This window comes from Dromaius novaehollandiae, chromosome 4 (assembly GCF_036370855.1).
Source record: "Dromaius novaehollandiae isolate bDroNov1 chromosome 4, bDroNov1.hap1, whole genome shotgun sequence".
NCBI classification, from domain to species: domain Eukaryota; kingdom Metazoa; phylum Chordata; class Aves; order Casuariiformes; family Dromaiidae; genus Dromaius; species Dromaius novaehollandiae.
In genome coordinates, this window is record NC_088101.1 from 74,526,434 (window position 1) to 74,547,237 (window position 20,804).

General features: G+C 41.0%; 1 protein-coding gene across 2 annotated transcripts in view; it reads right to left on the reverse strand.

Moving 5' to 3' along the window:
* The window catches only part of CRMP1 (collapsin response mediator protein 1), a 51,944-nt gene that overhangs the window by 2,190 nt on the left and 28,950 nt on the right, over nucleotides 1-20,804 (reverse strand). For both annotated transcript variants that reach the window (XM_026122006.2, XM_064511455.1), the window contains exons 5-13: nucleotides 19,752-19,813; nucleotides 17,968-18,048; nucleotides 14,619-14,687; nucleotides 12,125-12,245; nucleotides 10,341-10,497; nucleotides 7,319-7,460; nucleotides 5,509-5,679; nucleotides 3,668-3,847; nucleotides 578-743 (exon numbers count right to left, since the gene is read on the reverse strand). In XM_026122006.2, coding sequence (XP_025977791.1) covers nucleotides 578-743; nucleotides 3,668-3,847; nucleotides 5,509-5,679; nucleotides 7,319-7,460; nucleotides 10,341-10,497; nucleotides 12,125-12,245; nucleotides 14,619-14,687; nucleotides 17,968-18,048; nucleotides 19,752-19,813 — 1,149 coding nt within the window. The remainder of the gene's footprint in view (nucleotides 1-577; nucleotides 744-3,667; nucleotides 3,848-5,508; nucleotides 5,680-7,318; nucleotides 7,461-10,340; nucleotides 10,498-12,124; nucleotides 12,246-14,618; nucleotides 14,688-17,967; nucleotides 18,049-19,751; nucleotides 19,814-20,804) is intronic.

Sequence of the window (20,804 nt, forward strand, 5' to 3'; positions counted from 1 at the left end):
AACTTCTAATGACAAGAGTTATTTCCAGTGACCCCCACAGGATGATTTTCCAGTCTAGTTCTTATGTAACATGGAAAAAATTTGGGGCAACAAGAGCAAAGAGGACAAGAATTTGTACATTAATACATTCTGCACATGGCTTGCCAACCATGGACAAGGAAAGTTGAGGCTTCCATGTCTTGCAGTTTCTCATGATGCAGCAAGAAATGTGAGATGTGTGAGCCATAAGAGTGACACAAGGCACCTGTCCCATCAGCCACACAGATCACCAGAGGGCCTCAGTCACATCAACCAGACACTTCAGCTACCTGTGACGTGCAGGGTAAATAATACTAAAAATAGTGCATGCAGAGAAGTATTTTAGATTGAAGACATTCTGAATATTTGGTACTCTTGTAAAATATTCAGAGGGAGAGAGTATATAAGTATATGTGAGTATATATATTTCTTTCATATTTGATGAAAACAGTAGTTAATTCTTTATAACTGAAATTTACCACAAATATTTTGTGAGCACCAGTCATAATCCATACTCAAGGCTTTCAAGACGTTTCTCCTGAAGTCAGGCCCGACTTACCTGATAGGCTAAAATTGGACTGATGGAGGTTTCTGATTGGTGGAGGCTGGTTTTTGGCAGGGGAGGATTTAGTTGAGGGTGCAGGAGTTGCATATTTTGGCGTAGCTGGGATTTCATACACAGGCCCATCATACATTCCTCTGGAGACTCCTTGCAGTCCTCCCACCTAGGCCAAGAAAGAATAAAAGCACAGTTGCTGAATGCTCTGTTAATGCTCCCTAATGATACTTCTATCTATACACCAAGACCACTGAACACAAGAGATATATTCTGCACTAGCTGAAGTAAAAACACATGTACTCTTATCAAAGCTACAGTCTGCTTTATATTTAAATGAAATTATAAGGCCTCCTCCCACCATTTATAAATACAGATACATTTTATATTGTTTATATAACTGTATGAAAAATCCTTTCAATTCCTCTATACCAACTATTCAGATTCCCATTTTTAGCATTGTTCATAAAAACAATTGATCTAATGAGGTGCCCCATTGTGTGGCTGCTGGAGCCAAAGCAGGAGGTGGGAATTTGTGTTCTCCACATCCAATACCCTCCGCACTCCAATACCAGCAGGGTTAACTTTGCCTGTTTACCAAGCAAAGTGCACCGGTAACATGTAGAGATTATACTTCACCAAAAGAACAAGCAGAAAAGCATCCCTAAAAATTAGCCCTAGTGACACCCACAGAAAAAATGAAAGCAGATAGCAGTGGGCCTGGGCTTCCTCTCTTCCAACTCCAGACATCTAAAACCAAGCAAACCATACGAGGCTTCCTGCTCAGTCCATGGGGAGAAATGGGATCGCAAAAGAACAGTAGACCTGATCTAAGATGTCTACTTTAGCTAAAATCAGTCACTGTCACCTTTTTTCTCTCCATTCGAAGGTTGTTCAGGGCAACTGCTTAAAGCTAATCTAACTCCTAGACACTCCTGAGTTGCCAAATCCCATTTTGGTTGTTGCATGACTAATATCCACCATAGTAATTGTAAAAATTTCACTTCTATCTGTATTCTCTCTTACACCTCTTCAAGTATCCCCTTATCTTCACTAGAACTCAATGAAAAGTGGTGGACATTATTTTTAATTAAAATTTCAGAACTTTCCACTGCTTTTCATGAATTTAAAAAAGAAATATATGGGAGACTGTGGGATGGGGCCCATCTTTCATTATTTGTCAGTAAAGTATCTGCCACATGAGCTCTGATTTCAGCTTGAGCTCTCTAGATTTTCTCCCTGTACAATTGTTATGAGGATTGTGAGAAAAGACAGTCTCACTGACCTTAACATCCCAGGAATCTAGTAAGCAATATTTTAAAAAACAATTCCATTTTTCTGTATGAGTCTGAAGAGATTTAACTGTATAATCCAAAGCTCATAAAAAAAAGATTAAAAAATCTAAGGCTTACAAGGATATTATTTCAAAACCATTCCTCCAACATGTTAACAGTGAAATTAAAATACTATGTAGAAAGGACACTCTATCCACAGGGGTTCGATCCAGCTCTTACAGAAATCAATGCATTTTCCTTGATTTCTGTGAGTAGGGCATCAGGCTCAGAAGAGATATCGCAGGCAGGGATGAACCAAAGCTAATGCCCACACGGAGGCAGCTGCCGATCGCAGCAGGGAATCTAATCGACCAGGGACCCACAAAGGCATAAGTTTATCCTGCTGTCCCTATTCCAGGAGTTTTTCCTGTGCCAGTTACAGCTTTGCAGACCCTCGTTCGATACCACTTTCTTGTGCAATGACATTCACATGAGATATGGTCGCTGGTAGGACCATCACTGGGTATTTTTAATATTTTCAATCAATAAAATTTGACAGTGGGGAGAGAAACGCAGACATGAAAATGATCTCACTTCCTTCAGGAAGGCAGCAGAGGGAGCTCTAAGAGCAAAAATGTGGTACCTTCCTGCATGCCTTTGCAGACCTTTTCCTCAGTATCTAAAATCAAAGTTCTCTCCCAAGCCCACTTGCAAGACACAAGTTATTTGGCCCAGGCTTTTGTGCAGGCTCCCAGAACAAAACACAAGCTTCTTGATATTTGTTTTTAAAGTGTTGTCTTCACTATCTAAATAACATCGTCACTCTAATTTATATAACACTTGCATGTCCTGAACACTTGAGAGGCAGGTGTGAAGACAAGGCCCATATTTTGAAGAGCCTGTCATCTAAGTGGAAATGTAATGCATTTATTATTTTTTACAATGCCTTTTCTCCTTAGAAGAGCAGACATTTTGTATCTCCCAACTTGACAGAATTTGTATAAAACATGATGAACATAAAACCTATCAACCTGCTTGTATATCTAATTTCAGTTGCTGTCCTTATAAGCAATTATACATGTTTTGTTGTGGAAAATATGTTTATTTAGTCAATCTGTCTTTGCTACATACCTTCACACGGTAACTTTCTTGCCCAGTACCAAAAAGGAATTCCCAGACAAGACCAAACTAGTGCCAAGGCAACTGTTTTTCAACAGAAGAGCACTGATATAATTCAAAAACAGAGCTGAATCCAGTCTTAATTTTGGTTATTTCCAAGCTACTTATTAAACATAAGAGAAAAGTTTTTCTGAGCTCTGAGTTTTGCATGCTGCAATAGTAAATGCACACTACAAGCATTCAAAACTAGCAAGATGCCAAATATAACGATATCTTTGACTTATCACATGCTTTTTCTTCTCTACAATGCAGTTGTTCAGTATACAAAACCTAGTAATAACGTAGAAGTTGCTTTTCCTCTGGCTAAGCCTCCCCCTAAAGAGGCTTTATCTTTTTGCTTATTTGTAGTTAAAAGAAGATTTTACCACTTTTCCATCTCCCTTCAAAAGCCTGCACAGCTGGACATAAGGCCAGATTCCCAGCTGGCAACTATCTGTCACACCCCACTGAAGCTCACAAGGTGAGTTACATTAATTCACACTTCCAGAGGAATGAGCCTGTGGCCTTTTGGTGGTGATTTGATGCCACAAATAGTCCATCTGAGATGTACTCATGTTAGTACAATAATAATGAAAACATTTGCTAATGTGGTTCCAAGATGATATGGCTAGAAAGAAGATCAAATTACATCTGTCACTACCTTATTCCTGATTTTGATGCGCTGGTAAAGATATTCAGGGAAAGGTTTGCGAGGGATGAAGCGGCCCATTCCCTTATTTACGTGCAGATTTCCATCTTCAAATACAATCTTCCCTTGGCTTATGACCACTAGTGGGGCACCGTGGCACTCCATTCCTTCAAAGATGTTGTACTCAACAGCCTGAGGACCAACCAACACATACACTGCAAGTTCAGTACAAAGTCACTTCCAGCTAGTAACTTGTAATTCATGTTTGTGGCCATATTTTTAGACAGCTTCCATTAACAGAACTATAAAACTGTTTAATCTGAAGGACAAACAATGCATTTCTATATGCTCCTGTGGATCCACCCCAGTTGAAGGTTACATGAAAGTTAGAGTTCTGATAAATCATAAGTTTCAAATCGTATTGACTTCCTAGGCGTGGAAGTTAGGAAAAGATCCTCTGGAACTGTGCAAGTCCCTGCTGACCCACCAAACACGTACAATAGAGCTCAAAGTACATGCCCATTTTTAAGCACATTCCTCTAGTTTGCAGAACGAGATGCTAAATGACTCCTACCCCTGCCCTTCCTAATGCCCATCCTCCAAGGCAAGCAATGGGATTGGAACAAAACAGATTTAACCTTTCAGAAATACCAACGATTTCAGCTATATAGCTTGAAACAATTGAAAGAAGGGTCTACCGCCTGATAAGACTTTCCCAGATACATTGCTCATTTTCCATCAAGATTTTATCTCACTGGGTTTTCAGGACTTTCTATATTTATCCAGAACCTGTAAAGTGTGATAATCTTAGTAGGAAGGAGCCAGCTTACTCAGCTGCCCAATAGCCAGAAGCCCAGACGTGGCCGCACGATGCCTGTGCTGTGGCTGTGCCAGGTGCTTTCGAAGGCACAGCCACACACGCGGCGGGGCACACGCAGCACTCTGCCGTGCGGCTCAGCAGAGTACGCCTCAGACCGGCAGCGAGCACTGAGCTTGCAGGACCAGCACAAAGATTTCTGTTTGAAAAAGTCCAGAAAAAAACATAAAACCCTGCATTTAAACGAGAGTGACTGTCAAAGGGCAGGTGTTTACCATTTTCTAGAAAATGTGGAGATATCTCAAGATAGAGAAATAAAAACTGAATCACCTAAACTTAATTTTTAAAGATTCATGTCTCTTTAATATAAACCATACTACTCAATCTGCAGTGAAAATTGTTGGAAGAATTCCCCAATGTAAAAGACCAAAGCACTGAACAATGATATAACAACTCTGAGATAGGTAACACAAAAGATAAACATATGAGACCTCCTGCTGTCAAAATCAAAGCGACTGTGAGTCACTGGTACTCTGTGCTGAGGGCAGAGAAATATACTTCAAAGCTTTGGAATTAAATAGAAAATCCCAGCCATGTAGCTGACTAGAGCTGGGTTATCAAAATATTTAATCATCATAGATTAGAATATTGTTGATTTAATCATGCAATTTATAATATTAGGTATTTTTCAGATAAGCAAAAGAGGAGTGAGCTGGCTTCAAATCTATATGCACAGCTTTATTAACCTCAGCTTCAGACCTGCTCATTCACACCTGTTACAGATCTGGCACAAGCACGCAAAAAAATAGTGCAATGGTATACGCAGACAGAAAGGAAATCCTTCCTGAACCCAGTATCTCCAATGCAAGATTTCATTGCTTTCATCTTCGGAAGAACATTTACACATTTCAGAACAGGAGTAAGGAGTTTCTCTGCTCCTCTATATCCAGGCATTTGGACTTCATATGAATTAGATCAACATTCAAAAGCAGCGGTGGCATTTCTTTTTTGTTGCTAGTTTTCTATTTCTTCTTACCGATTTATGGCTTTTAGCTGTTATAGTCTTCACCTTATCAGGGTCCCAGATAACAACATCAGCATCCGATCCCACAGCAATCCGGCCTTTTCTTGGATACAGATTAAAGATTTTGGCAGCATTGGTACTGGTGACAGCTACAAACTGGCTCTCGTCCATCTTACCTGTGGCCTAAAAAAAATTTGACCAGAGCAAAACATGCTTACAAAAGGGAGATGGACTATTCAGAGTGCTGAAAGGTGGGGGAGATATGGGAAGGTATTTAGTGCATATATACGGTGATGTTGCCTGAAATAAAGGCTTTATCAGCAAGAGTTTATACAAGGCACGTTACTCAAGAGTTTCAAATAAGTGAATGAGTTATTTCAAGCATTCCAAAGAACAGATAATAAAACCTTAATCCCGATGATACCATTAAGTTCCTCAGTTATCTAGGATCCCTTCACCACACACACAAGTGCACAGAAGAGCACTTTGTTGCCAGTCTAAGTAATTTCTATTTAACCATTTTAACCATTTTAAAACAGAGAAATGTACATGGGCATTCGATGAATTAGAAGATCAAGTCTAAAATATGTTCAGACTCTTTCAGAAACATTTCTTGGAAATTAAGTCCGTTCTACTATTAGCATTACCGAATCCATAAATCTAAGCAATGGAACCCCAACTATAAAGCCCTTCCCCAAAAAAATGTCGCCACCAATGGAATTTTTTATGCAGTCTGCAATGGCTTAATAACAGCTGTACACAGCAGTGTGTTGATTTTTCAGTATTTTGGGGTCTTCCCTAGTAACAAATGAGAGCCATATTCCAAGGAAGAACACGAGTGCCAAGCTTTTCAATGTTAAACAAACATCTATTTCCTGCCTGGCAAAACACGAGATGCCTGAAATATAAATTTCTCAATGGTATGGAACTGAATATTACCACTCATAAATCCCATTTTGCACCCTTTGCTATAGCTTTTTCCCTTTTGGGGAGTGAGCAAAAGGAAATATCCCTGACCAGCTGGATTTTGCTTGCTTCTTTACTTCGCTTCTATACTGCAGATATGTGAAGCTGCTTCTATGCTTGGAAGCTCTATAGTGGTCCCTGAAGCAAGAGGTTATTAAACAGTCTGGGAGAGGTACTCACGAGAGCATTGTAAATATTACCACTTTCCAGTTTGCAATATGCATTCCAGTGCAATGCAATGTAATGAGTGTGTGTGTGCATGTGCGTGTGCGTGTGAGACTCTGTGTGTATGAGAAGACAGACAAGGGAGGGAGGATATCACTGTATGTTAGGATTCATGGAGCCATCAAAAAATTGCTAACTTACACCAGCACCCCACAGCAAAATACATCATTACAATTTACATGCAATGTTCTCCTTCAAAGCATTTTATAGTCTAGCCTCAGGCTCAGTTGTCATTCATTTGCAATTCCTCAAAAACAATGTGACACTTCCCAAATTCAATCTATTCATCCGGTTTATATGGGGTCCACTTCAGAATCATTTAACTGCTTCACATCCTACATCTATGAGAAGCATTCATTCTGACACAACTGCAAAATTACAGTGGTGCGGTCTGTGAAGGCTCAGGTCTAATAAAGCACTATGGTGTTGCACTGTCAAAAATGAAACACAGCCCAGAGTTCAGAAAATTGGAGAAGATTTTTGAAATAAATGATTTACCTCATGGTAGCTCTCTCTCTGGGATTTCTCAGAAATATATTAGAAAGTCACTAATGGCCAAGAGTCTCTTGGCTTTCAGTATTCAGCCAACCATCAATTTTTTTTTAGTCCATAAAAGTAAGTAATTACTTACTACGGCCTTGTCCCAGACAACAGTCATTCTTTCCTCAATTCCATTGACCCCTTCAGGAATCATAGTGAAGTTGTCCTTTCCAATGGCTTTCTGGGCAGTGCTATACGGGCAATGTCCGCTTCCCGTCACCTGCAGGTCCCCACTGTGGAGTTAACACACAGAAGGTTTAGACCACATGTCACCAAGGCTACCTTGGTCACACGAGTTGTGAATGGTCCTATCAAGTCTCCACATTAGTGGTATAGACTCTAAATCATGTCAACAGCCTTTAATGTTGGCTACAGATTACTGAAGATCAACAATGGTATCCCACATCTCCACTTTCCCCCAGGAACACCCTGAATTCCCAGATTACAGTCCCCTTGGGTTTAAGACTGCTAATCAACAGAGATCAGGCACAAACCCGGTCACCAGGACAAAAGATTATTATAGGATTAAGGAAATGATCAAAAGCTTGTATGAAATGCTTTACATTTTCAAGATAAATTCATAACCATGTTGAAAAATAATGGCAAATTTTGCAATGCAAAGTAATGAGCAACAAGCTTGCTTCCCTGCATTTCTCCCCTGCACATATATTTTCTTTGCAATTCTCACAGGAATATTCAATGTATCACTTTCCAGCAGATTAAAGCCTGAACTTCTGAAACAAAACAATATACTGCAGAAAAATAGAAGATGGAGGAATATTTTTACCAGATAGTCTTATAATCAAAGAAAGGGAAAATGCAAGTCAAATGTATGCTCTGAACTTATCTAACTTAACAGTCTTACACAGAAAAAGGCATGGAGTAAAAGAAAAAGAGCACGTGAGTACTTCTCCTAAGTACTTCTCCTGTTTAGATGTACTCCACTGTCAGACGTGGGACAAGCATCAGAACAGCTAAAAAACTGAGAGGCAGGATGGGATCACCAAGGAAAACATTTCAAAGGGAGCGTGCTGGGAATTAACCTGACCCACACATGTTCTTAAACACCACTTCAATGCCTCATGATCTTGCTCTTCTCCGCAAACCAGGCTTTCAGGGCAAATTATGTCTGACATGAAGCACCAAGATCTCACATCTCTAGTTAAGAGGAGACAGCAGCAATAGTGCAGCAGTACACCATGAAAAACAAAAGCCACCTGAAGTGCATGGCCCACAGATGAAACACAGATGCAAATCCCATGAAGCAAATCCAAACTGCAAACCCCATGAGATAGCCTGGATTTTCATACATTCAGGTTTTCTGTGAAAAATCAACATTTTCTGTGGAAAATAGAATATCAAGTATGCTCACTTGCACAGCAATAATGTGAGGACTCTTTAATTATTGTAAAATATTGGTCTCCTGATGACCAGTGCAATAGAAAAGTGAAATATTATCTTTACTATCATCCTTGCATAAAATTCTCCCAAATGCATTGCAGAGTGATAATATATACTGTTCTTCTTTTAGTTTCATATGTAGATTTTAAGTATTAAAATAAAAAGCAGGCTAAGCTCCTGTCATTTAAGATCTAGGGATTTAAGCCACTAGGAGAAAGAGCCATTTTTGGATGCTTGGAGGATGATGAAAATTTCTCTGACTCCTCAGTTTGTCCTTCTGATATTAGTGTTAAAAACGTCATTATTTGCATTCCAGTTCTAAAAACTCTACTGCTATTTTAACTAGTCTCTTTTGACTCAGATAACATTTTGTGACCCTTTTTTAAAAACTTACAGCTGTTCCTGTTAGAGTAAAAAGCCAAACATTCCCATGTGCTGGATAAGAGCCTTACCCTCACACAATGAACATCACTCTTTATAGTGTTGATGGTGCTGGGTCAGACCAGAAAAGAAAATTTTTCATTGTCTTTATTTTAAGGAACAGAAAATTCACTTACAAAAGATAATTTCTGCCACAAGCCCTTCACAACAGAGCAAATTCCTGCACATTCTAATCAGAAATGCATGTAATTCAGAGCTAGATTATTAGAAATTGCCACTGCCTGCCATGCAGCCTGCACAGTTTCTCATGGAAAACTAATAGCAGGAAGGTGTTTTCTGAAGATCAATGGGTCACTTTTAGGGTTAAAAATGTACTACTTGGTCTAGAGCAGAGGAATTCCTGGAAAGAGGAGGAAGCAGGTGAGAAAAGTGTCCCCACATGGTGCTAAGTAGGGTTTTGCGTGATAAGCTGAGTGCCTCACTCATGTAACATGTATTTTTGCCAACTTCCTGCTCGAGAAGTATGAAAACTATAAAAACACAGGGCAAGCTAAAAGCAAAGACAAGACTGTAAGAACTAAAGAGAGGTAAGCTAATACAGTTTTGGCACATCCCAGATGAAGGCAAGCTACTAAGAAGTCAGAGGTTTTCAGTATGCAAGAGTCAATACCACTAAACCTTACTTCAAACACCTACAGCTTAGTTCAGAACAGCCTCATCTTCAGAAGTGCTCACAGCTCACAGCCCCACACCAGCTTTGGCAAAAACAGCCTCAGGAAAAGTTTCACAGTTCCAGGAATCTCTGCAGTGGGACAAACCTGTTTTCAGATGCTGTGTTTGCTAGATATGACCAAGGACTTCAAACTGAGTCTGTCCTCACAGAGAGGGCTCTACCCACCAGGCTATTGCTTACTCTGGACAGAGTAAAGTGCTATCCGATTATATATTAACAATTTGGCTGAAGAAACTGGAGAAGTAGGAAGAAAGCCTGCTTGAACTCCTGTACTAAAGACTGCTTGTCTTGTTATACAAATAGCAACCACTTGAAAAGCAGAGAGAAGAAGAAACCACCCTGGAGTAACGAACAGTTGGATCTTCAGCATGCTAACCAGGAACGTGTACGGTCCAGGCCTGCTCACCTGATGGGTGGACTAACCACAGGGACATAACTAGCCTTGGTTTTCTACCATCGTCTCTCTGCCTTTTTGTGTATGAGATACCAAAGGAAACTATTGTTTTAAAGAAAACTCTGAGTTGATCCCTAGGTACCTCAAACCATGTGGCTTTTGCACTCGCCTGACCATCAGCCCATGAAGAAAGGAAGGCCTTACCATGCTAAGAGAGAATTTAAGTGATCTGGAGTGGTAGGATCAGGACTCAGAGGTGGCGAGGTCACAAAAGCTGCAGCTTTGGCCCAGTTTTTGCTCCAGTAATGTGTCCCATCTGTCCCCAGGCTGGCAGTGATCGGCTCTCCAAAAACAAGGGGACCTTGGAGAAAGCAAGGATATATACGAACTGATTAGAATCCACTCTCTTTTCAACACATTATTCTGCTCAATGCATGCAGCTATGTATAATTTATGCATTGCTACATGGTCAGCAAAGAAAATTAAACAGCCCTGACTTTGTCTGCACGATAAAAAATTAATCAGCAGGCTTTCTGAGTTATACATGCTTTTGATCAGTATATTTACAAAGTTCTCTTTCTAATCCAGAAGGAGACAGTTCAGACCTGTTTTTAATTTGTACTGTTTTAATTACAGCCATGTTCCGGCTATTGCTCTGCTTCAGCATGAACTGGTGCCGAGGAGGGCTCCGGCTGACATGTCTTCTTACTGCTGTCAGGTTGAGCATAACACCAGCAGATAGGAGCACAGAGGTCTCCAACACCATGCTTCAAATCTCCATGAACACAAAAACCAAGAAGAGAATTTTCTCTCTGGCTTTTCCACATGGCTCAGAAGCAACCCCCAGAGCATTTGTCACTGGGAACGGTATGCTCTGTAACACTGGCCAGCAGAACAGTTCTGCCTCCTCTTTCTGCAGCCTTCATTCTCAAATGAAACACAAGGAAAATTAAATTTGAGGAAAAGATAAAAAAGGATGAATCAGCTCCTTTTTGGCCTAACTTTGGCCTTCACCATCTTTTTAAACTGGGCCAGGTAGAAGAAGAGGAAAAGGATTGTGGAAATGGCCAGTGGAAAAAATGAACCAGAAAAAGAGAAAGTGAGAGAAGGAAAACAAAGAGTGAGAAAGGAAAAACAATGACAATTCAGGAGAAGGGGGCTGTGGAGAGGAATTTCCAATAAAGTACAGTTTGAGGCAGAAAATAAGAGTTGGAAAAGAAAGATTGGTTATGGAAGATCAAGGCTTTTCAACCCAAGAGAGAATGCAGCCCCTTCTACCAGGCCCTGAGCTCGTGCTACATCTTGTCCCGCTCTCCGAAGAGCTGTGTCTACCCGTACATCTGAGAGGCAGCACCTCTGGTGCTGGTTCTACACTGCACTCGTTCCTGCAAGCAAAGTGGCCTTAAAAAATTGCTGCCTCCAGGCTCGCAAATTCCCTTTTGGGTTATTTTAACCTGGATCACTCCATGAACCGGAAGCACAGGGTGGACCCACAGACACCCCCAGAGGCACATCTGATGGAATCAGTCTCTAGCAACAAGGCAACCTCTGACTCCAGCTTCACCGCCTAAGACATTGTAACATGGAAGTAACCCTTCAGAGGTTAATACCCTCAAATACCCTCAAAAACATGTGCTAGGCCTTGCCAGCAGACAATATCTCCCTCCCATGAGCAGAGAGACAGCAGTCTAAGTTATAGGTGAAAGGAAACACAAGAGAAAGAGTTACAACACAATCTCCAAAAGTTGGGAGGTTGATTATCGTCTGTGGGGTGAGTTTCTCAGCTGAACAATGTGCAAGTGTCTCCCTTCAGTTTTCTCAGTCCTAAACATTTAGTGTGTGTGCTGGGGTTACCATTCCTTGATAATCTCTCCCTATATCTTGTGATTTAGGTCAAGATGTACAGCTCGGTCTGCCAGCAGCAGTTTTTTTCCTCTGAGCTTCTATTCAACACAAAAAGTCTGGGGGGAAAAGAGGTAGTGTCTCACCTTTCTTTCTAGCCAGCGCAATGATATCAGCTGCACTCTTACTCATCACTTTGGTGATATACACGGGGCAGTTTATTCGACTAGCAATGGTGATGGCACGGAAAACTGCTTCTGCTTCGAGCTGGGGAAGAAAGGAGGAAAAAGGTCAACTACAAGAGCAGAGAGAAGGGAAAACGAACTGGAGGGACGAGCCATATCTCTCACTGTTTAGCAACAGTTCTCCAGGGGTTGATTCTGTTTATTCCAGAGATACGCAGTGTTGGGAAAGAGGAAGCTAACCCATTCTCAGGCACTTCACGTTGCAGTAAACCCACCTGCAGCCCCTCTGCTCCTGCCAAAGGACACACCGGGCCTCGCTCCCCACAACCCACTCCCACCAAGCACCAAGCTTCGCTTGGCTGCACTTGCTAACGGGACACAGCTCCCTGCCCTGCAGGAAAAGCTACATCTAAATGGCTGCTGGGCACCTTCTTACCTCCCTCTCTACTTTCTACTTCAAACCTCCCCCTCTTGCCTGCAAACAAAAGCAGAAGGGAGCAAGGAAACAGTGCCCTAGCACGGAGCCAGTCTCTGAGCTCTCCCTGAGAGCTTACCCTGTGCACTCTTTACATAAAGGATAAGAGGAGAGTGAATGTAAAGTATTCTCAAACAGCAGCTTCAGCATTATGGGCCAAATTTAGCCTGTAATCCATAAAAACCTTTGAAACGTCCCCCAGTTAGTCCCCTCTGTCAGCAAGGGTAAATGCAATCTCTTTCCAGGGAGCTGTCTGGGACGTACACGCCAAGCATTTGTCTGCAGGCGGAGGAGCAGTGCTCCCAGGGGAGACTCCCCTCCTCTGCCATCAGTTTTATACCTCCTTCCCAGACAGACTCACAGTGTCGGCATTTGAATACCTAAGAATCTGTCGTGACTGAAAATATTGATGCGACAGTACAGAAAATTCTCTCCAAATGTTATGCTGGAAAGATTTAGTAATATAACCTCTTTTTGAAAACACATGGCTCAATTTGTCACAGTTTTGTAAAACATTTTGTCTTAAAATCAGAGTGTTCATTTCCCACATCGTCACTTCAGGTTCTCCTAGAACTTATATTGCAAAATTTATCCCCAAATCCCCAAAGGTACCCACAGAAGGCTGAGGAAGGAAAGCAGGACCCTCGTACCTCAGCACTGGGAATTAGACAGTCAGATGTCATAGTCAGAAAGATATAAAATTTCTTTCTGGAAACAGCAAAGACAGATTTTCCTTAGGCCTTGTTCTCATTAAAAGGAAAAGACTCAATTCTTTTAGAACAATTTAGGTGGAAGTTAAACAGAAAAATGAAAAAATACATAAACAGTTCAATAGAAAAATGCAACCAATTAAGTTCATTCCTTTTGCCTTGGGGAGAGGTTATATAAAGATCTGGAAACCACAACAATCTCTGAGTTTAGCCTCAAATCCCCAAGGCCTTGTCTCTTTAGTCTTCAAGGAAAGCAGTCACTTCCCACTACTGCCCCCGATCATGCCATTAACTGTCTGAACTGTGTACATTAAGAGGCATTTACATATCTCCACTTTTTTCTTCTTAAAAAAAAAGAAACAAGCAAACAAAAAAGAATGCTTTCCAGATGCCTAGGATGATCTTTGCAAGAGGCTGGTTTTATTATGAAGAGAATTGCATAAATTGAGCTGCCTTGAAGTATCTTCACATTCTCACATATTTACATTCCTACAGTCTGCATTTCTACTACAAATGTATCTGCAGACATAAGTGTAGATTTATATGTGGGAATACATATATGCATGGTATATGTGAACACATGCATCTTACAGAAGGATTTTCCAGCCAAAACAAATTAATGAACCAAGGTACAGTATCTCCAAAGCCTAACCCACAGGTTGTGTTACTGACTTCTTGCCTGATACCCCAACTCTAGAGGTCACAATCCTGAGTGAGATCACAACTGAAGTGGGATTAGGAATGGAAAAATATCTGAAATTCATTTTGGTATTTGCAGTTGCATATCAAATTGCAAGGATCAGTCAGAAATGTTTGCACACCTGTGCTGTAAAACTGACACACTGCAGATAACAATGTTCTTGGGCCAGAGCTGTGCTTTCCAAAGTGGGGGTCATGGTAGGGGTCCAAGATGTAGCAAAGTGCTAGAACTTTACCAGGGAAACAGAGACATTTTGCAACCCAGCGGGTTTGCTCCTCCAGGCAAGGTGGTGAGAAGGGGCTGTGACTCCTGGGCACGCGGGCAGCCACTCCTCTCCCACCCCGAAGCAACGTGCTGCTGCAGCAGCAAGGGTATTTAAGGCAAATGGGCTGAAGGGGACTCGGACTTTTTAGAACCTTGAAGAGTACTGGAAGAGGCCACAGGACAAACAGATTGCCACCTTCCCCCACACGCCTGCCTGTCATCTGCACATAGCAGAAGCCAAGTGCTGATACTATGTACTCAACAGAAAATATTTCCATGAACTACGAAACGAGTGAAGTCTCTTACCTCCTCGGGTCTGCTCAGGGCATGTCCCTCGGGTCCTGTGATTCCCATTTCCAGGATACGCTTTTGTTCCTGAAACATAACAGACCAATGCTGACAACTGCTACAACATGAGATGCTTCTATCCAACATCCTCTCGTGGATTAACAGCTGTATTTTCTGACTGCCCCATTTTTCTCTGTGTAAATGCAGCCGAGTAAGCCTGCTGCCGGGGGAGGGCGACTGAAAACATTGGCTCTGAATACACTGTCCCCATGTCCCCTGGCCTCTGCGCCGCACAGCCAGCCCAGATTTCAAAGGAGGATTTGTCACTGCAGTCTGATAGAGCATATTTGTGCCTCAGGCCATTGTGACTGCATCATCTGAAGTCTCCTCTGCACACCAGAAAGTCTTATTTGACACCAGGACACCAGGCTAGGGAACAGGTATCAGTATTTTAAATTGTAGTTATGGATGTTTCCATACAGCAATTCTTTCTTTACTCCCAGAAGTTCTCCGTCTTCGAACTATGAAGCATTGTTACCTTCTTTAAACTTTCAGCATTGTTGACTTTTATCAGATGGAGCCTCTCCTCTATCACCCAATTTTCTGTAACACTTTTCCCCTCCAGACTGAATCACTAAAATCATGTTTTCTTGAAAGCAAAAAAAACCCCACCCTTCCTCCAGCCTCTGGTCACAGTGGCACTGTGTCCACCTCAACAGGCCCTACTTAGAGCCAACGTGGGGTTGTCAGACAAAATTTGTGCTGCCAAGCTTCACACCAGTGAGAGCAATTTTTGAAAACAGACAAGGAGCTTCAATTATCTTTTAATGTCAAGCAGTGGCGCCGGAATAAATTTCCTTGTCCACAGAAAGTGATAATTAACCATTTCTGATCTGATGTTGGATACAGGTCCACCAACAGAGCAGAGGTGCAAAAACGGACCTATTGATGTGCCTCAAGTGCCGGCCTCCCATGGCCACAGGTCTCTAATGAACAGAGTAAAACAAATGTAATGACTCTGTGATACAGACAAATGTCCCCTAGAGACTAGGATGAAGTTACCTAACATACTTTACTATATAATCTAATAAATATTTGATCCCAGGTCCCTGAGGGTGAAAAGCTAACTCATTACCAATATACTTCAGCAAAACCTAGGCAACTTAATATTCACATGTACTTTTGCCTTCACTGCAATCACTCAAGTCTGTAGAGGACCCTATTAATCTGTCTGTATAATTAAGATTATTTTGGGTTAGAAAATCATAATATTTCATAGGTATTATTAAAAATAGCTGTTCTAAGTCCATAATGCAACAACTCTGAACAGTGGAAGTTAAAGACTTCAGATAATTAAAATGTAATAATAAATAAACAATTAAAACTATATAATACAAAAAAAATCAAAATGGCAAAGAGTGACAAATCTTAAAATATGATAGATTTTCATCCTGAAGGATGTTGCAAAATCAGATCATATGATAAAATTATTCACTGTAAGAGGATTTGATAGTGATAATAAATGAGAATATTTGATAAGATTGAATTTAGATTTTCACACTGGATAGTCCCTCAAAACATCTCTGTAGGCAGCCTTCCTTTCACCATCCAGATAATCCTTCTGATTATAAGCATAAGGAAGAAACTGATTTTATGAGACATGGCAATGCTGAAGAAATATGTTGGTGTATAACATAATTCACATTTCTTTACAACTTCCTCCCTCTTAATCACTTTTCTTTCCTTTATGTTCATGTTCTATGGCTGTATGTTAAAACTGATCAAAGAAAAACATAGTTGGAACAGATTTCTATCAAAAATGCAATTGTACAAGTGCTTGTTGATTTTAATGGGGAACATATCAAAACATCACGGGTGCCATTTGATTTCTTTCATTTTGCCATTTCTACAGTAATACTGACTTATTATGTTCATTATTATCTCTTTTGGCTCTATTTTGTGTTGTGCTAAAACTGTAAATGATATATTTTGGTAGTTTCAAATCACACTAATCTTGCTGAAGAATTCCAGCTTTTTTTCTCTTGAATCCACATGATGGTTTCCACCTGGTTCCAAAGTGGGATGAATACAACTGCACCATGTGTGCCTGTTGACTCCTCACTAGTACCTTTTGGCCAAACGTGGCAGTGGGAAAGAAGGCTCGCAGAGGTGTTAAAGTCCTACCAGGTATGTAGAGGACAGAATCCCACTGGGGGGGAAATAAATAAATAAACCTGTATGGGAAGAGCCCATATGCACCACCTAACCATATGAAACATTCACTTGAAATTTTGGCTCAGCCACGAGACAATGTGGCTTCCCTAGTCCAGAGCTGACAGACAACATGTTTTTATCTACTGTAATTTCCTTGTCAGCTCTGCAACCTTGTCCTGAGCAGATAAGCCAGCAGATGAAGAGCTCAGCAGAAAAACCAGTCCGCTCACTCAGAGCCTCACAGACCTTGGAGGGGCTCTACCCTGCTGCCAGCGCACGGAGGAGAGATCAGAGGAGGAAGGCGTCTCTGCAGCAGTCTTAAAATATTCAGCTGCCACAGATTTATACAATCATAATGATACTCCCCCCCATAACCTGCCCTTTCTGTTTTACAGAGGAATGCTGGCCTCTGAAAGACCAGTGGGAGGTTTGCTTTTGACTACAGTCCTCAGGATACCTCTTTCAATCTGCTGTTGCACAGGTCACAGCTACAGCCTGCTCCAGTGTAAGGATTACAGGTACTCGGCTCAGCTCACCTGTGAAGCGTACACTGGGGAACTGGCATATTTTAATCTGAGAGTTCTCTTCCAAGAGCGTGACTTACACTATAATGCATATTTTTAAGTGTTTTAGAAGATGACAGTGGTTTATACTCAAATTTCAGAGATTTTTAAGTGTCTTCTAAAAAATAAATAGGTCCGAGAGCTCTACCACCCATGCCAAACTCACTAGGCATGCTTATGCTGATAATTGCAGCAGCAACATTAGCATAAAGCTTCCCAGCTCCTTATTGTGTTCCCCAAATCTTCAAGCAAGGCTTTATGATGTTTGTTCTGCTTCACTTGCCTCTGCTGGATTCAGGAGACTCCTTCTTGCTTCCTTCTGCCCCCTCGCCCAGAACTCATCTGCTGCCAAGGCAGAAGCTGCTTGGATCACTACTCCACCTTGCAGGTGCTATGCCAAAGCATGCAGGAGGAACACCATCCTGCCATCCCACAGTTTGTACCGGTGGTGTATAAGACATCAGACCCAACAAAAATGCATTACTAGCAAGTTCCTTTTTTTCCCACCCATACCCTAACTGGAGGGATTTACTTCTCCTCGTTCCTGTGAATCTTCTCACAAAGTGGAACAAAGCCCACAGTTCACTCACCTGAGCTATCAAGTCTCCATTTTCAGCATGCACCAGGATGACAGCCCCAAGACTTTTTAGAAAGGTAAAGGCTTCATAAAGCTGCAGCAAAGAAGAAAACACTGCTGAATAAGGAAAACACATTACTTAACACACAGACCTCTTTGTCCATCTCAGTTTTCCTCCTTTTATGCTGGTAATTAGCTCGGTGAATAGGAAATTATTTCCCTCTTCCACTCTTTACCTCTACAGAGAGCCAGGGGCTTCACTGGTAAGCATCCACCTTATATTCCACTGAATTTATATACCCTTGTATACCAGCCAGGCACAGGGATGAGATTGTGCCCTTGCACACCAAGACAGCGCCTAAGTGGCATTGTGTATCCCTTAGATATAGTGCCTCCTTGAGTTCCTCTTATTGTAGAGCTAGCTCTTAACAGCCTCCCACACAGGCCTAGGCTTACTGAGTACTCTCTTGTCTGTAGTTTTAGCAAATGTAGTGGACACGTTATAAAGATGTCTTGCCTGAATAAACAAAAAACAGATCAATTGAAATGCACCCATACAGAATGGGAATAATCAATACATTGCAGACACTTTTAGTACAGCTGAAACATCTTTTCTGAAGTGCATGCATTTTGCACCATTTTGTTAGAGCAGATAGTGTCAAGCCTTCATCAACACCTTGCTTCTACAACTAAACTTTTAACATTTTCTCTAGAGTGTCCTTCTGTTTGTTGCTTTCTAATGTTCAAAACCCACCCATACAAAAGGAAAATAGTTGATCCTTTTGCTTTTAATGAAAATTTCTGAACTACTGAAATTCTAATTCCCTTTCCAAAAGGTATTCAACTAATATATTCCCTGTTTAGCCCAGATTTCAGTAACATGGGAGCCCAGTTTTCAAACACAGATTAAATACTGAAGACATGATGTCTTCAGTGGCCACTTTTGCACTAGGGCACTTCAGCTGGGATTAAATGCGTAGGAATACATAGATTGACATGCATATTTAAAAAGGTTAATGAGCATAAGTCTAGCTATGCATGTAACATTTTGATGGATGTTTCTCCTGTTAATCTCGTCAGGAAGTTGAATTTGGCATGCACTCCTCTCAGACAATATTTATATATTATTATGTCTAAAATTCCAATTAAAACCACATACACTGGAGGTGTAACAACACTTATTTAAGAGACTGAGACATATAGCTCTAGGATAAGTAAGAATGAAACATTTTCTCAAATGAATCAGCAAATGTTGTTATTACTAACAGATGCTGTTGCCCATTTACGATGATCTGATACTTGTGAATGGGAAAGTTGAAGAGTCTGGAATCTGGAATGAGGGCTATACAAACAAGCTCATTGTTATCCCCAACCCGAACAAGAAAAGGCAGCCTCCCCCAGAGAACAACACACTTTCGCTGTCTGCAGCAACAGAGAATCTCTTGAAGTCTCAACACTGTCACTGCCTAGAGTGCTTCATCTATTTTTCCCTCTCTGACCTAGAATATTGCAAAGCTAAAACAAATTAAAGTCCCAGGCAAAATCCTGAGCGATGCTGAGTGGTTGCAATATTGGGAGACACCAGATATTCTTTGCAGAAGTTGAATGTCATACACTCAAAGGAACACTGGCAGTTTAGCTCTGTTCAGAGAAATTCCTCAATTGTACATTTCCTCCAATTCCACTCCAAGCAGTGGGAATGTTTCCCTGGGGTTCAACCTTAATAAATCCTCAGGTGTTGGGGGAGATCATGGAAGACAGGACAAATCACAGTAATGAAAGGATTCAGAGCAATACCTGGCTGTCGGACATTTGGTAAAGATCTTTGTAGGCCATGTAGACTTGAAAAGAGTTCACACCTGTTTCAAGACAAAATATAAAAGTGTTGCCATGTTAAGTGGATTCTTACAGCTTATTTGAACAAACCCAAATTTCCAGAAAAAAAGTCAAAGAATATGAATCCACAGCTGTATTACAGCTATTATGACTAGAAGCCTGAATCTCCTCTTTGGACTCCCGTGGATTGCCTGCGCTCAGCCCTGGAGCAACCCAGCTCAACTGCACATAGTATTGCTCGTGGCCAAGTCACAATCAAATACCAGTGTCTAAAACAAGCATGACCTAATCAAACTTGTAAAGTTTAAGGTTTCGTGAATCACTAGCCTAAAAATAAATTTTTAGGTTTCTTTAGTTAATCTGCAAATCATTTCAGTTTGACCTGAAATTGTGTTTTTCAGTATACAAGCTGTTTAGCCAAGATACTTCTAGTTAAATTTCCCCAAAGTGCTGAGAAGCTGTGGGAACTGTTTAACTGAATTTGCATATGGACCTGCTTTTTTTCACCCTGCTGCCCAAAGTGCCCAGCTTAGTCAATGACAGACACTGGGAATGAATGGAATCAATCAATCAAAGTTTGAAATCGGCTATAAGTGAGGCTAGCCACATCTTTTTTTTCATCTTCCAAAGATGAAGGGATTCATGCTGGCAATAATACAGAGCTACAAAGGATGACAGCTCCAAATTTTAGAAATCCGTAAGAACTGCTAGTGTTGAGTGTTGGTGGCCAAAAACCAACTGTATTTGAATCACGACATGTTTTTCTATTTATTTCAAAGACTTGCCAGAGAGATTACACAGCTTCATAGTCTAAGGGAATGGGGATTCCAAACATCTTTTGTTGATATCCTCTGTACATATGAAATTATACTAGTTTATAAACTTGCCTTACTCTTTAGTCTACTGACAGCCTCCTTAGTTTGATACAGAGACTGATCTCAGAGTTTTCTAGCTTAAAAGAAAATAAATTCTAAGCCATCTAAGCCATGTATGCTGCGTTTCAAAATAGCTATC